Raw genomic sequence first — 16365 nt, forward strand, 5'->3', positions numbered from 1 at the left:
TACCACCAGGGTAGCGGTACTACCTCTATGATCCCAGCGGTACTACCGCCCCGCCCGTGCCCTAAGGGCTATATAAAGGGAGGGGGCCGTTTTTCTTGCCCATGTTTCTTCTTCTTCGTGGTGCTCTCTCCCTCTACACCGAAATCTCCCTGATCGGATCTCCCTCCGCGGAGCCTCCCCTCTATTTCCGGTTGGAGGGTTTGCTCCCCTCCTCCTTCCTCCTTCAAGTGCAATGGAGTCCGGTACAACTCCTCTCATTCCTCTCTTGGTTGGTGTTTTTGCTTCTAGGGTTAGGAGCTTGATGTACTAGATCCATGGATACGCTATATGCTTAGTTTTTGGATGGAACGGAGGAGAAATCTTAGGATATTTTAGGTCTAATGTTCTTCCTTGCATTCATCCAACATGCCCTAGTATTCTCCATGTTTTGAATCTGATAGTTCTTGTCACAAGCCTTTTGGATTTGGTTTAGATGTGGATCCCATTGACTAGATTTGTCTCCATCTAAATAACCTAGAGTTCCACATGGTTTAAAGATCATGTGACTCTTGTCAAAATTTTATATGCTAGATATGGATCTCTGAATAAATCTAGTTATTTTCCCTGCTTTATCTCTGTCTAGATGTGCAAGTCCACCCCGGAGCGGTACTACCGCCATCCTGGTGGTACTACCCCTATGGGGGCAGCGGTACTACCGCCATCCTGGTGGTACTACCGCTATGGGGGCAGCGGTACTACCGCCATCCTGGCGGTACTATCGCTGAGGGGGCAGCGGTACTACCGCTATGACCCCAGAGGTACTACCGCCAGGGCGAGAGGTACTACCTCCCCTCGGCACTTTGTTTTGATTTCTTTTGTCAACTTGTGTTTCCTTTTATGAGTTCTGAACGTTGTCGTGACTCCTTTTGTCGCTCTTTCTGTGTGTGTGTCTTGTGTGTCACAGGTGGTGGTTCTCGTTGCTCGAACCCAGTGCGTGAAACCCAGTCAAAGCGGTACCGCACTACCGAAGCTCCAGAAGGTTCCGCAACTTCCAATCTCAACCCTCCAAAGCACCCATTCAAGAAGACTGCCACAAAGTCCAAGGAGGCCAACCTCAACCTCTGTACTATGCCTCCTAAACAGTTTCAAGCACTCCGCAGTCGCGACCCTTATGTCCATGAAAGAGCTCACCTCAAAAACTATGATCTGTTTTGGTCAAGGCAACAAGCAATGATTTATCGTGACGTGATTCTGGACTTCAAGAAGGCTTATGTCCCAGTGCATTGGATTGACCTCCCTCACCTTCAGCGGAATTATGTGTACTTTGGCGAGGCCCTCACCTTGATTCAGCAACTTGGCATTGAGGACATCATCACCTTCCATAATGACTTAGATCCAGAGCTTGTGGCCCAATTCTATGTTACTGTTCACTTCCACTCTGATGAAGATCACACTATGACTTGGATGACGTGTGGTCAGAAATTGACTGGCACATGGGTTGAGTTCATGCAACTCCTGAAGGTAGAAGACAAGGGGTCGCAGAGTGCTGTTGGATTGCGTCCTCATAACCAACCTGGCCCCACCCCCAAGAACAAGCTGCAACATCTCTATGCGAGGAAGAATGTGCTTCCCCCGCACTTGGATATTATGCATCGGATCTTCCACAACATGTTGTTTCCTCGTATTGGCAACAAGGACGAGGTTCACTCCTATCTAGTGGATTTGCTTCTGATGTGTGAGGAGGCAAGGACGAAGGACACCGGACATCTCGACATATGTGATCCAGAAGAAGTGGGCAGAATCCTTTCCAGATGTGCCTCTCCCTGTTGAAGCTGACTATATAACCCATGATCCTATCAAGCTATGTCAAAAGGAGAAATGGGCCAACACCTCAACGTCTACTCAGCCCATGGAGACTGACACAGAGACTGCTGCTACTGGAGGAGGCCCTGCTTCGCATACCCGCTCCTCTACTATGCCATCTTGGGCTGTGAAGCTGAAAGATAAGATGAAGACCCTCTTCTGCATGCAGGCCAAGGGACAATATCAGTCTCATGTGCCCTAGAAGGAGAACCGTCATAGGCACAAGCGTGTCATGAGGACACTTGATGTGGAGATCTCGAGCGGCTCTCAGGACATCATCACTCCAGAGACTGACTCGATGAAGGCTCAAGGCTACCAATGGGGTGGGTCCGATATTGAGGATGAGGTTTCTAATGAGGACGCTGAGGAGGAGGAGGATGAGGAGGATGCAGATGCTACAGACGAGTCTGATGCGACTGCTTGAGTGACCACGTGTGTCCTAGGTGTCCTCTCTGTCCCTTTTTGGTGTCATGATGCCAAAGGGGGGGAGAGTGTAGGGATTTGGATTTGCTTGCTTTATCTTTTTCTCAGTCTTTCTATGCTTTGAACTTGGCTGGTCTTATGGTGTTTGCTACCTTTCGTGAGTGTGTTGTGAGACTTTGTTTTAATTGTGAGACTTTACTTTAGTCATATGGTGTGAGTCGTATGCCCTACATTATCTCTATTAGATTATCTTCATGCTCACATGCTTTACCTTGCTTCCTCTCTCAAATGATGTATGAGGTCGTTGCAAGGAGTACCAGCTTATGTTTTCTAGGGGGAGTTCTCTCCTTGGACTAAGTGCACTACCATTCATAGCACTATCCTAAAATCATGCACTTATCCAGGAGGATCCAGTCCCTGGACCATAGACTTTGGGTTTGATGTTATATTCAGTATACTTTCTTTTGTGCAAATCCGGTATTGTCATCAATTCACCAAAAAGGGGGAGATTGTTAGGGCATATTTATGCCTAAGTGATTTTGGTGATTGATGACAGTACCTCAGTGGACCAATCGTGTGCATAGAGTATTTCATATAATACATGACAAAGGCACAAGACGATTTGGCACCCCTCCGTGGAATTGAATCACGATGTCTTCTACGATTACTTTGGTGGTTTTGAGTCGTAGGAAAACCGTACTATTAAGAGGAGATCCATGTCGGAAAGGTTTGGGTGGAATCAATCTCGCACGCACATATTTTATCTCCATCTCTTTTCCCTTGCAACTATGGAGCTTGTTCCCTCTCTGTTATTTCTCTCTATCTTGCAAAAAGGACTCTGGCGGTAGTACCGCTGGAGGTGAGGTACTACCGCTATGGTCCTAGCGGTAGTACTGCTGGAGCTGGCGGTAGTACCGTTGGGCTAGCGGTAGTATCGCCCCAGCTTGGCGGTAGTACCGCTAGCTGGCGGTCGTACCGCCCCTGGCCAGCGGTAGTACCGCTCCAAGACTGTAGTACCGCCATCCTTGCGGTTGTACTGCATCGGACTTTTTCCGAAAACTTTCTTAGCGGTGGTAGGCCCGGTAGTAGCCCTTGCGCTACCATGGGCTCAGCGGTAGTACCGCTCTGGTCCTAGAGGTAGTACCGCTGGAGCTGGCATTAGTACCGCTGGAGCTGGCGGTAGTACTGATGGAGGGGCAGCGGTAGTACCGCTGCTGCCAACGGTAGTACCGCCCTGCTCATGCTGAGAGTGAGGGTAACAGTTGGTTTTGTTCCCTCACTATATAAAGGGTTCTTCCACTTCAAGAACCCTGCCTTTGACTCTTCAAGACTCCATTGTTGCTCCCTAAGCTCATAAGTGCCCGATCTCTCTCACTAGCCAATCAAACTTGTTGATTTTCTAGGGATCGGTGGAGAAGGCCTAGATCTACACTTCCACCAAGAGAAATTTGAACCCCCCCCCCACTAATCCCTTGCGGATCTTGTTACTCTAGGGTGTTTGAGCACCCTAGACGGTTGAGGTCACCTGGGAGCCACATTCCATTGTGGTGAAGCTCCGTGGTCTTGTTCGGAGCCTCCAAGCTTTGTGTGGAGTTAGCCCCAACCTTGGTTGTAAAGGTTCGGTCGCCGCCTTCAAGAGCACCTATAGTGGAATCATGACACCTTGCATTGTGTGAGGGGGTGAGGAGAATACGGTGGCCCTAGTGGCTTATTGGGGAGCATTGTGCCTCCACACTGCTCCAACGGAGACGTACTTCCTGTCAAAGGGAAGCAACTTTGGTAATACATCCTCATCTTCATCGGTTCCACTTGTGGTTATCTCTAACCTTTACATTGTGTATGTTATTGTTGTAGATTATTTCTTACTTGCCTTAGCGATTATAGTTGGTAGCATCATATAGGTTGATCACCTAGTTGTCATTTTAGATAACCTTTATGTTGCTAACCCTAACTTGTTAAGAATTGTTAAAAAGTGGTAGTTTCCTATTCACCCCCCCCCCTCTAGTCAACCATATCGATCCTTTCAGAGTGGGAGGAAGATAGAACTTGATGAGGTTGTCGAACCTCTAATCCCTCTAGATGGTGGCGCGGGGCAAGGGGAAACCCGTGTCGTTGCAACGCCAGTTGAGGAGGATGATGATCATGAAACTTCAGATCAAGTTCCTATCAGACCTCGCAGGTCGACAAGATCACGTACTGCTCCTGAGTGGTACGGTAATCCTGTCTTATCAATTATGTTGTTAGACAACAATGAACCTGCGAATTATGATGAAGGAATGGTGGGCCCGAATTCCAACAAATGGCTGGAGGCCAAGAAGTCGGAGATAGGATCCATGTACGAGAACAAAGTGTGGACTTCGGAAGTACTACTTAAAGGCCGCAAGGCTATTCAGAACAAAAGGATCTTTAAGAAGAAGTCGGACGCAGACGGTAATGTGACCGTTTATAAAGCTCGACTTGTGGCAAAGGGTTTTTCACAAGTTCAAGGAGTTGACTATGATGAGACATTCTCACCGGTAGCGATGCTTAAGTCCGTCGGAATCATGTTAGCAACAGCTGCATTTTTCGATTATGAAATCTGGCAGATGGATGTCAAAACGGCGTTCCTTAACGGTTTTCTTAAGGTAGAGTTGTATATGATGCAACCCGAAGGTTTTGTCGATCCAAAAAATGCTAATAAAGTGTGCAAGCTCCAGCGATCCATTTATGGACTGGTGCAAGCATCTCGGAGTTGGAATAAGCGATTTAATGAGGTGATCAAAGCATTTGGGTTTATACAAGTGGTTGGAGAATCTTGTATTTACAAGAAAGTGAGTGGGAGCTTTGTGGCGTTTCTAATATTATATGTGGATGACATATTGCTGATTGGAAACAACGTGGAGTTTTTGGAGAGCATAAAGGATTACTTGAATAAAAGTTTCTCTATGAAGGACCTAGGAGGAGCTGCTTACATTCTAGGCATTAAGATCTATAGGGATAGATCGAGACGCTTGATAGGACTTTCACAAAGCACATACCTTGATAAAGTTTTGAAGAAGTTCAAAATGGATCAGTCCAAGAAAGGGTTCTTGCCAGTATTACAAGGTATAAAATTGAGTAAGACTCAGTGCCCAGCAACTGCGGAAGATAGAGAACAGATGAGTTCCGTCCCCTATGCTTCAACCATAGGATCTATCATGTATGCAATGTTGTGCACTTGACCAGATGTCAGCTTGGTCATAAGTATGGCAGGCAGGTTTCAGAGTAATCCAGGAGTGGATCACTGGACGGCGGTCAAGAATATTCTGAAGTACCTGAAAAGGACTAAGGAAATGTTTCTCGTTTATGGAGGTGACGAAGAGCTCGTCGTAAAGGTTTACGTCGACGCAAGCTTTGACACCAATCCGGATGACTCTAAGTCGCAAACCGGATACATATTTATTCTTAATGGGGGTGCGGTAAGTTGGTGCAGTTCCAAGCAAAGCGTCGTAGCAGATTCGACATGTGAAGCGGAGTACATGGCTGCCTCGGAGGCAGCAAAGGAGGGTGTCTGGATGAAGCAGTTCATGACGGATCTTGGAGTTGTGCCGAGCGCACTAAATCCAATAACTTTGTTCTGTGACAATATTGGTGCCATTGCTCTAGCAAAGGAACCAAGGTTTCACAAGAAGACCACACACATCAAACGACGCTTCAACCTCTTCCGCGACTACGTCGAAGGAGAGGACGTGAATATTTGCAAAGTGCACACGGATCTGAATGTAGCACACCAGCTGACTAAACCTCTTCCACGGGCAAAACATGATCAACACCAGAACTGTATGGGTGTTAGATTTATTACAATGTAAATTGCATGGCGATGTGAGGACTAGATTATTAACTCTAGTGCAAGTGGGAGACTGTTGGAAATATGCCCTAGAGGCAATGATAAATGGGAATTTCTATCTAGAAGTGTCGCACCGTGCACATCCGGTGCAGCGGCTTGTGTGTTCTCTTGCATGCATGCATGCAATGATGTCATCAGATTCGTTCTAAATGACCGAAATTCAAAAACTTTTATCTCTTAAACCGTTAATTCGATCGATAATCCGTTTTCACTGTTGACTTTGTTTCGACGAAATCTTTAAAACTAGATCCCATGTCGACATGTTTCGACAACTTTTCTTTTTGCTCACAATTACCACATTTGCTGCACTTACTTGTCATATTAGTAAGTGCTTACTTGTCTGATAAAAAATAACTTAATCGTCAAATTTTCAAAAATTGCATATAAATATGACATCTTGACATAACCAAAATGACAAGCACAAACAACTTTTTGAGGCGATTACACGCAAAAATATGACAACTCAACATATTTAAAACCGGTGACCACAAAAAAATCTTTTTTGGTCATCGTTTGTAAATATGACAACTCGGCATAGTTAAACTAGCATCTTGACAAGTAAGTTTTTGTAAAATTGGCAACTATGCAATTTTAAACTACTATTAGTAGTACTAGTACTAACGAGATGCATTTAGCTAGTGAATAAGGTCTGCCAACACATGTTTTGTGTGAGACATTTTTTCTACCGATTTTCTGTGTGACGCTTTGCATGCAATGCATATTTTTGTGATGCCATCTGCATATCCTTCTATCCCACGCTGCTGTGTGCTGCAATATGGATACATGCAGCACATGATTCACATCGAGAAAAAAATGGCAATTAAGTTATTTTTTGGACAAGTAAGTGGCTAATAATACGACAAGTAAGTCTAAAAATGTGGCAATTATGGACGGAGAAAAAAAGTTCTCGAAACATGTTGACATAGGGTCTAGTTTTGAAGATCTCGTCGCGACAAAGCCAACGGTGAAAACGGATTGTCAATTAAATTAACGGTTTTAGAGATAAATTTTTTTAAATTTTAAGACAATAGAGAGAATCTTGATGACGTCATTGCATGCATGCATGGTAGGGAGATGGAATTAGCCGCAGCATGGGAAGACTTGCATGCGGCGCCGCTCTGTAGTTAAGCCCATGATAAATAGTTATTATTATATTTCCTATTACAATATAATCGTTTATTATCCATTCTATAATTGTATTGAATGAAAACATAGATACATGTGTGGATACATAGACAAAACAATGCCCCTAGCAAGCCTCTAGTTGGCTAGCCAGTTGATCAAGGATAGTCAAGGTTTTCTCACTATGTGCAAGTGTTGTTGCTTGATAACTGGATCACATCATTAGGAGAATCATGTGATGGACTAGACCCAAACTATGAACGTAGCATATTGATCTTGTCGTTTTATTGCTACTGTTTTCTGCGTGTCAAGTATTTGTTCCTATGACCATGAGATCATATAACTCACTAACACCGGAGGAATACCTTGTGTGCATCAAACGTCGCAAACTCGGTGACTATAAATGTGCTCTACATGTATCTCCGAGGTCCGTTGAGTTAGTATGGATCAAGACTGGGATTTGTCACTCCGTGTGACAGAGAGGTATCTCGGGGCCCACTCGATAACACAACATCACACACAAGCCTTGCAAGCAATATGACTAAGTGTAAGTCACGGGATCTTAGGAGTTTGGGTCTCTAATTCCAAAGGAATCAATGTGTTCCTTGTAAATTTGTTCGGGTCAAAACAGATTATAGAAAATACTTTTATTTGAAATAAAGTATGAAAGGTGGTTAAACCCTTCTAAAACTTTGGGAAATCAATGAAAATGAAGACCTAGATGTTAGAGAAGTGCCAAAGGGTCTAAAACAGAATGGAAGGAGGAAAAAGAAATCTTGAAGAAAATTGACAATTGAATTTATGGAAATTAATTCCAAGGTTTTGCAAAAGAATAAAAGGTTTTCTCAAACCAATTCATTTTGAGAAGAGGCTAAAGGAATCCTTTTCAAACGAGGCATTTTGAGAAAAGAAAGCTCCAAAGATTTTCTTAAAGAGGTTTTCAAAGAGCTTCAAGAACTTTTTGTCAAAGCCAAATTTTTAAATTCATTTTGAAAAACAATTCAAAAGTCAAGAAATCCAAATTAAAAATTGTGGGTGTTACACGCCGTGAACGCCTCCTCCTCGTCGGAGTCCGTCACCTAGGCAAAATGTCGAACACCTGACGGGCGTGGCCGACGCGCGAACACGTGTGTGCTCGGAGCTCCGGAAAAACCCGCCAAGAAGAGGGGGGCGAAGCCGCGGCGTACCCTCCCTTCGTCGATGGGGAGATGGGCTTTGTAGCGGCGGTAGATAGGTGGGCGGCGTCGGGATCAGCACGGCGACGAAAGGTGTAGTGCACGAGGGGCAAATCTGAAGGAGGAAATCCCTTTTTTCCATTAAGGGGGGGGGGGGGGGGGTCGACGCGTCGTTTTTCCTTCCAATGGCTTCCCCGGACGCTCCAAGCTTGCTGGGTTCGGCTTGGGACCGCCGGGACGAATTTCGGCCCTAAAAGATGGGTTGAAGGACCTGTTGAGGACGCTAGTGGAGATGCTCTCATAGGTCACTTGCTTCTTGCCCACACATATCTTGGTCCCGCTTCACAGGATGACCGTTCTAAGTAGATTTTTCTAAAAAAAAAAGAAGATATCTTGGACCTACATGAGTCCCACTGATAAAAAGTAGAAAAGTTTAGACATGAGCGATAGTGTTGAAATATATTGTCGGCACTCTCCATCAATCCACCGTATAAATATCTTTATCTGCAAACATACATCCGAAATAACATTGTCACTGCATTCCCTGTCCGTCCATCCATCCTATCGAAGCAAAGCTTGGGTTTTGAATACGATGGACGGACACCGACTACTTGCGTCGACGGGTACTCTTACATCTACGTACAACACATGCCCATTACTTGCTTTAGCAGAAGGGCGACGACGACGTCTCGCGCCTAATTTCGGGCGAGAATCTTATACAAAAAAAAGACGTAAAAGACGATAAGCAGGTAAATCCCCCATTTTGACGGTTGCTTCCTTGCTTATGGAAGCTATCTGCTCACGTGCTGCAACGTTCAGTTCAGTAGCTAACGACGATAATGAGGCCGATAGCGGTAACGATGATGGTGGACGGCACGCCGAAACGAAGGTGGCTCCAGAAGGTGAGGTTGTAGCCGTGGAACTGCGCCCGCCGCGCCTGCTCGCAGACGATGAGGTTCGCAGCTGAGCCGAGAAGGGTGAGGTTGCCGGCCACGGTACTAACCCAAGCTAGTATGAGCCAGGCTTTCTTCTCTGAAGCCGGTGAGATGGCACCAGCGGATGCTGCCACTCTTGTGCCCAGCAGCAGCACTGAAAGCAAAGATGATGATTCGGAGATAACATGTTTAATTAGCGAGCCTGGTTATCCGAAAATAACAAGATTTTTCTCTCTGCATTGTACGTATATACGAGATTCAGATTCGAGGATAAACTAGTTGCATTGACTGAGGCAACATTATTTTATGGGTTATATTGGGAAAGACAAGAGTTACCTGTTGGAACATTTGAGGCAACATTTGAAAGAAGAAGAATCACAACCGCAAGAAGGGCGATTCCTTTGGCGCTATCGATCCTGGCGTGCGGTTCCACCAACTCCCAGAGCGCGTTGGGTATGCCGGTTCTGTTGAAGCCATCCACCGTTATGAACATCCCGCAGAAGAAGATCAACAACGAGTAGGATACCTGAATGCAAATCATCAAATTTTGATCCCAATGAGCAGTAGCGCGTACATTGTCGATTTCAGAAGACAAGACAAGTATATATATACCTTCTCTAGGCAAGCTTGTGCGTCTGTGAAATCGAGAGCGAGGAGGACGAGGGCGGCGGTGATGGCGGTCCATGACATGTTGAGCCCCATGAGGAGCGAGACGAGCATCCCGAGCGTCGTGAGGTACACGGCGGTCTTCCACACGAGCACCTTCCACTTCTTGTGCTTCACCACTTCCTCTTGGTCCGGCTTCTCCTTGTCGTCGCCGTCCAAGGTCTGCTCGGGCTCGGGCGCGTCCTCGATGATCACGCTCCGCTGGCGGCTGGTGGTCCTGGTCACCTTCCTGGGTCCTTCGTCGCGCCGGTCGCACACCGTGGACACCTCCACCATCTCCTGCGACAGGCTGGACGCGCGCAGCGACCTGATGGCGACCTGGATGTCGCGGTCGCCCTCGGAGTTGTAGCTCTTGCTCCGGAGGGTGTCGGCGCCCCTGCTCATGCTGTCGCTCCTGCGGATGGGCTCGTTCATGTAGTCGGCATCGCCGTTTACCGAGTTGGCGCGCGACATCCTCGCCGGCGTGAACCGGTGCGAGGTGACTTCTTCGTCGGCCACGACCACGTCCTGCCCCCCGCCCCCGGCCGACTCTTGGTCCCGTTCCTTGTCGACGGAGAGGTGCTTCCAGAAGTAGCACAGGAGGATGCAGGTGTTGGTGATGACCCCGACGATCATGGCCGGGAAGATGCCCAAGAGGAAGGAGCCGAAGGAGATGCCGCTGGTGACGGCGATGACCAGGTTCTGCGGGTTGCCGATGGGCGTGGCGGAGGAGCCGATGTTGGAGCTGGAGGCGAGGGCGAGCAGGAAGGGCTGCGGGGGCAGGTTGTTCTGCCTCGCCACCTTGAGGATGAACTCGGTGAGCACCACGCAGGTGGTGTCGTTGGTGAAGAGCGCGCTGGCGACGGCGGAGACGAGGCAGACGCGGAAGAGGAGGTCCTTGCTGCCGCGGCTCTTCCAGGACAGCATGCTGCCGAGGTACTGGAACATGTCGGCCCGCTCCAGGAAGATGCTCACGACCATGGTGCCGAAGAGGAGGCCGAGGATGGGGAGGTCGATGGCGGCGTAGGCCTGCTCGGGCGTCATCACGCGGAACAGCACCATGAGCATGGCCCCCAGCAGAGACCCCGCCGTCCGGCCCACCGGCATGAAGGGCACGGACGGGAACACGGCCAGCACCCAGAAGATGGTGAAGGCCACGCATCCCAGCACCACCTTGGCCGTACTCTCCATCACCATCTCCGATCGATACTCCTCCAATCCAATCTAGCAAGATCCTCCCCGGAGGAAAGAAATTCAGCTGATGGAGCGCAACTGATCAGCCAGCGACAATAATGCCAGTCAAAATTTCCTCTTGCTTAGATCCTGCGGAACCGGTGCAAAGAAACAGAAAGTGCATGTTAATAAACTAATGGCTACAAGCTGCATGAATCAATGTGTGCAAAGAAGACACGGGGAGGCCAATCATGAATTGAAGATTGATCTCTCAACTACGGCACTCAAATCACTCAAACTTCTCGTCAGTTGCGCAGCGCCTAAGGTGATCACGACGGGAAAATGAAGTCTGATCGGCGGTGCCTGCGCTCTAGATAGCGGTTCAGAGGATCAGCACGGTGGTCAGTCAGTATGGCCAAAACCGGTTCAGAGGATCAGCACGGTGGTCAGTCAGCATGGCCAAAAATAGTTAGCGCCTTGCTAGGTACGGTGCCACCGCCGCACCGCCCACCGGCATAACGGCGCCGGCTGGCGTATGGGCGCAGCCACTCGGTCAAGCTAGAGTTTCGCACGGTGGCGGCGGTGAGCGAGGGGTTTCCACGTACCGGACGGGAGAGGGGCAAAGGGTTTGAGCAAGCCGCCGAAGTCACACTTGGTGGCGCTGGAATTCCAGGGAGCAGGAGCAGGAGCAAGAGTAGGGGATCTTGCGACTCACGAGTGGTAGAGAGGTCGCTACGTGTTATCTCCTCGTGGTTAGGATCGGCCTATTTAACACGGACGGCACGTGTGTTCGGACGCTCTACGGCTAACCGGAGGGCCGGCCGGTGTTTGGTCTGGACAAGAGAAAGGTTAATACTTGTCCTAGTATCTAAATAATTATACTTTCGTCTTTCCTCAATATAAATCATTTTATATGTTTTATTAGAGAACTATATATGTTTGTATATAGATATATTTTAAAAGTATAGATTCACTTATTTTGTTCCGTATGTAATTCCCTAATGAAATATCTTGAAAGACTTATACGTAAAACGGAGGTAGTAGTTAAGAAGGACTAATTTAGTTTTTTAACTACAATTGTTTAGATACGAAGAAAATATATTATTAACAAGGAAGATGGCTATATAAGACTGTTATATGTCAAAAATATTTAACAATATGTATTTGCATTTGTACAATACGGTTGGATATATTGTTGACCCTTAATTCAGTAAAATATTCATTTCTTGCGTTTCTCCCTCACATTACTTGTTTCTATCTAGGGGCACCTGTAAAGGCTGGTTATTGCATGAGTGTTCTTCACTATCCAAATAACGGGTTAGGCAGTTCGTAATGAGAGTATTATAGATAGTATCATACATGCCAACTAGGCAACTTTGATGAGATGTTATGAAATTAAATAAAGAAAGAATGGATTAAATATCATATCATGATACTGTATCATATTAAATGATGTGCTATTATGTGTCTTGCATGATAATAAATAAACTATCTTATGATAGTATGCATTACGGATGTGTATCATAAACTAGTATCATATGCATGATACTACTACTCCCTCCGTCTCGGTGCATTAGGCATTTTAGGAGGTGCACTGCAACCTAGGCACGCATAGATTGGGTAGGAGAAGAAAATTAAATTGCAGAGGAAGCCAATCACACCATTCCTTTCTCAACTGAAAACGTGCTATTAATTAGAATACCTCTTGAAATCCAAAAAGTGTGCCGCATAAATTGCATGCATTGGTCCTTCAATTAATAGATGTGGTCTAATTAATATGCATGCAACTAGTACTACTCTAATGTGCCTTAGTGTTTTGGGATTATTTGATTTTCGTAAGATGTCTAATGCACCGAGACGGAGGAAGTATATGATACTACCCATTACAACCAGCCTTAAGGATAGTCCTATGCCAACGGTCCCCGTCGGCATCTGGCTGTCCGCAACGCGAACATCGATCTCAATTTCTTTTTTCTTTTTTTTCTTAACATAAGAAAAATGTCACGCAAATAGGCTTATAGCTAATATTGCTTTAACTGTACGTTTACTGTGGATGTGGATGAATTAGTCTTAGTCACATCTCGCACATGCTTTAGTTTGACTAGACCGAACTTGGCAGGGATTTGCCACTTGGGTTCCTTTGGCCTACACAATCTCTTTTATTTAAAGAATTTGCTTTGATATCCTTTGTTTCACCAACTAGTAATAAAAATTTATTGTAGCCATTTAAAATAACTTTAACGTCATACTCAATCAGCATTAGCATCGATGAAGACATACTCCCTTCAAGCTCACACATATTTTGTGACAAACTTTAACCATCAATAATAAATTATCAGTTGTTGTCATCTATTTTATTAATTATACGTCCTAAAAACATGCCATTGGATTCATATACTTTCTCCGTCATGGTTTAAAAGGCGTGTTTAGAAATTCTCTGAAACCTAGGTGATTATTGATTGATTGTGAGATGGACCAAAAAAAACATTCACACTAGACATGCATATAGAAGTAGTACAATGAAGTACTAATTAGCTGCTAGAAGTAAATGCAATGCGCCTTAACACATGCATAAACATTGTCTATTGTGAAAATCATATAAATTTAAACGTGCATTCTAAACCGTGACGGGGGAGTACAAAATAAAATGGTATATTTATGACACATAAATCATATATTATTGGTGTAATTGACGATCAAAACAAAACAAATTTTGAACTATGTGCGGCTATGAGGTGGATTTGGTGACTTCATAAAGATAAAAAATTGTCGCATCTGTCTTTCGGATATGCACATAAGGATAGGATATATTCATAGATATAAATGTTTGTGCGGTTAGAATTATGGCACATAATTTGTACTACCACCTCTTTTGCTCTATCATTGCAACATGTATAATTTGTCAACATGTATATATTTGGTGTAATTTGAACTATTTATGAAGCGAGTAAATGCAGTATTCGAGTACCGTCTTTCTCTCTCACGGGCCAAAAAGTTCAAATGGCCAATCAGTAAACCATTTCCTGTTCGTATGAATTAAAGCGCCTACGCAGGGGTCTTTGCATGGGACGTGGCCTTGTTAATCTGCTCGTCCAGAAGCTATCGTTGTGGCACAGCAACAGAGAGATCGATCAAGCTCAGTCGCGTGCGGCGACAAGGACCGGCCGGGCATCACATTCGCATGGTCGCCCTCTAGTCCAATCTGATAGGTCGGTTTCCCATAAACTGGCCGCGACGAGTATACCATCGGTGTCACTTGAAAACAGGTCAAAAGACCCAAGCGCGCGCTCCGTAGAAAAGCTTGGCGCGACGACGGCCACTCGCTCGAGGTCCAGGCGGAGGTGACAGCCGGGCTAACATCCATTTTTCGCACATACGCCGGCCGTGGGGACTGGCTGTCCTATACTTTCCCAGACTTGGTGCACAAAAGTTTTTATGGGCCCCCGGGAAACTCCAAAAGAGGCTGGCTGGCAGTTCATCAAGACGCGATCTTGACTGCTGCGACGTGACACGGCTACGGATGAGAGGAGAGGCGAGTCGACCTGACCCCTCTGAGAGGAGACGCTCTCGGGCGTACGGAGCGTGCGAAGCGACGGGAGAGGTGTGTGGTGCTTGTTGCCTCGGAGAGTGACCGGGAGAGCAACGTCCATGTTTTGTTTTGGCCTCGGGCTACTGTGAGCTCCCCATCGGTGTGAGAGTGAGTCGTGCAGTTTGCGGCCCGTGTGGGTAATTTCTTCCTGCGTGCTTGGGCAGGCAGATGGTATATTTTTTTTTTAACACAGAAAATCAAAATCACTAACGTATACTCATCTACTCGCTCCGTTCCTAAATATAAGTCTTTTAAGAGATTTCACTAGCGGTCTACATACGAAGCAAAATGAGTGAATCTATACTTTAAAATATGTCTATATACATTCGTATGTAGTTCATTAGTAAAACCTCTAAAAAGACTTATATTTAAGAACGGAGGGAGTATATGACACACATCCTAAGTCTATAACACAAGTTTTTCAAATCGGCACATCATTCTAATATTGACGAAGTCGTTACAGGCCTACACAGGACAAATTCAAGAAAATAAGAGCATTGATGCGAAATTTATGACTTGAATTCTGGTGAATTGAGGTGGGTCGTGTCTCGTGTGGAGTATTGCTGACCACATTTGCCAAGCGGTGAATTTCATCCCGCACAAGAAAGAATTTCATAGCTTATTGGTATGCAGCTGGATCTGCATACTTTATTAAACTACTTCATAAAGTTAACAACACATTGACGTACTATTAGTAGTGCCAGGTACGAACTCTGAACAGAGTGTCGAAACTTGGGACCAAGACCAAATCTGGGAACATGCATGCATATCAGCATATGTGACGGAGGGACCGTCCGCATCGGCATGCATGGCGTGGCGAAATCCTTCCGTACCAAGGCATACAAGATAATGGTTGTGTGGTACTATGTAGTAGTACATGGATGCATCGTCGTTTATCTTCAAATTAAACTCAACAACTCTTGTTAAACGAAGCCACCCAGCTGCATGCATGCTACGCTACGAGCAGAGAGAGAGAGAGAGAGTGAGCTTACATTACGAGGCCACACCAGAGCGATCGACACACGCATGCGGCCGATTTTCCCCTCTCGCCGCGCGGCCTAAAGATCCGGCTAGGGAAATATCAATGGCTTGTAGCTTGTACTAGAAAAGAAGAAATATGGGCATGCACTGCCGTGCAAGCTAGCTGCAGAGTGATATGTGTGATGGGAGGGGGTGCGTATAAATAGGCCGCCGAGAGCCACGCGGGCACTGCGCAAGGCCTCCTTGATTTGGAGCTTCGTCTTGATTTCCTTTTGTACTCTTCCAGCGTGTGATTGAGCCTTTGACACAGCGCTGGGCGTCCCTAGCATCACCGCATACGTACAAACACATATCGTTAATTGCTTGACAAGGAAAGATCAACGCCATACAAAACGTTTTCACTCGATTGACACGCACGGAGATGGGGTGGGTGGCCTCAGTCAGCCTCGGCCACGAGCCTTAGGGCCAGTTTTTATCACCTTGTAATTCTTCACAATCATAATTCTGGATTTTCAGAAGACGTATGACCGTCTTGATTGGTCCTTTTTGAGGTTGATAATGCAGCGGCGCGGATTTGACGAGAGGTGGTGTTTCTGGATCATGCAACTGGTTCGA

General features: G+C 46.1%; 1 protein-coding gene across 2 annotated transcripts; it reads right to left on the bottom strand.

Moving 5' to 3' along the window:
- Positions 1–8867: 8867 nt before the first annotated feature.
- LOC123429935 (silicon efflux transporter LSI2-like) lies at positions 8868–15937 on the bottom strand. Of its 2 annotated transcripts, none has more exons than XM_045113902.1 (4): positions 15762–15937; positions 9975–11330; positions 9699–9888; positions 8868–9516 (listed from the first exon to the last, which is right to left on the bottom strand). In XM_045113902.1, the coding sequence occupies exons 2-4, from the start codon at positions 11202–11204 to the stop codon at positions 9248–9250; spliced, it is 1689 nt and encodes a 562-aa protein (XP_044969837.1). In that variant the 5' UTR covers positions 11205–11330; positions 15762–15937; the 3' UTR covers positions 8868–9247. The 2 variants fall into 2 exon arrangements, with proteins under 2 accessions (XP_044969837.1, XP_044969845.1); XM_045113910.1 differs by lacking the exon at positions 15762–15937 and adding an exon at positions 11786–11939.
- Positions 15938–16365: the final 428 nt, after the last annotated feature.

This window comes from Hordeum vulgare, chromosome 1H (assembly GCF_904849725.1).
Source record: "Hordeum vulgare subsp. vulgare chromosome 1H, MorexV3_pseudomolecules_assembly, whole genome shotgun sequence".
Taxonomy (NCBI): domain Eukaryota; kingdom Viridiplantae; phylum Streptophyta; class Magnoliopsida; order Poales; family Poaceae; genus Hordeum; species Hordeum vulgare.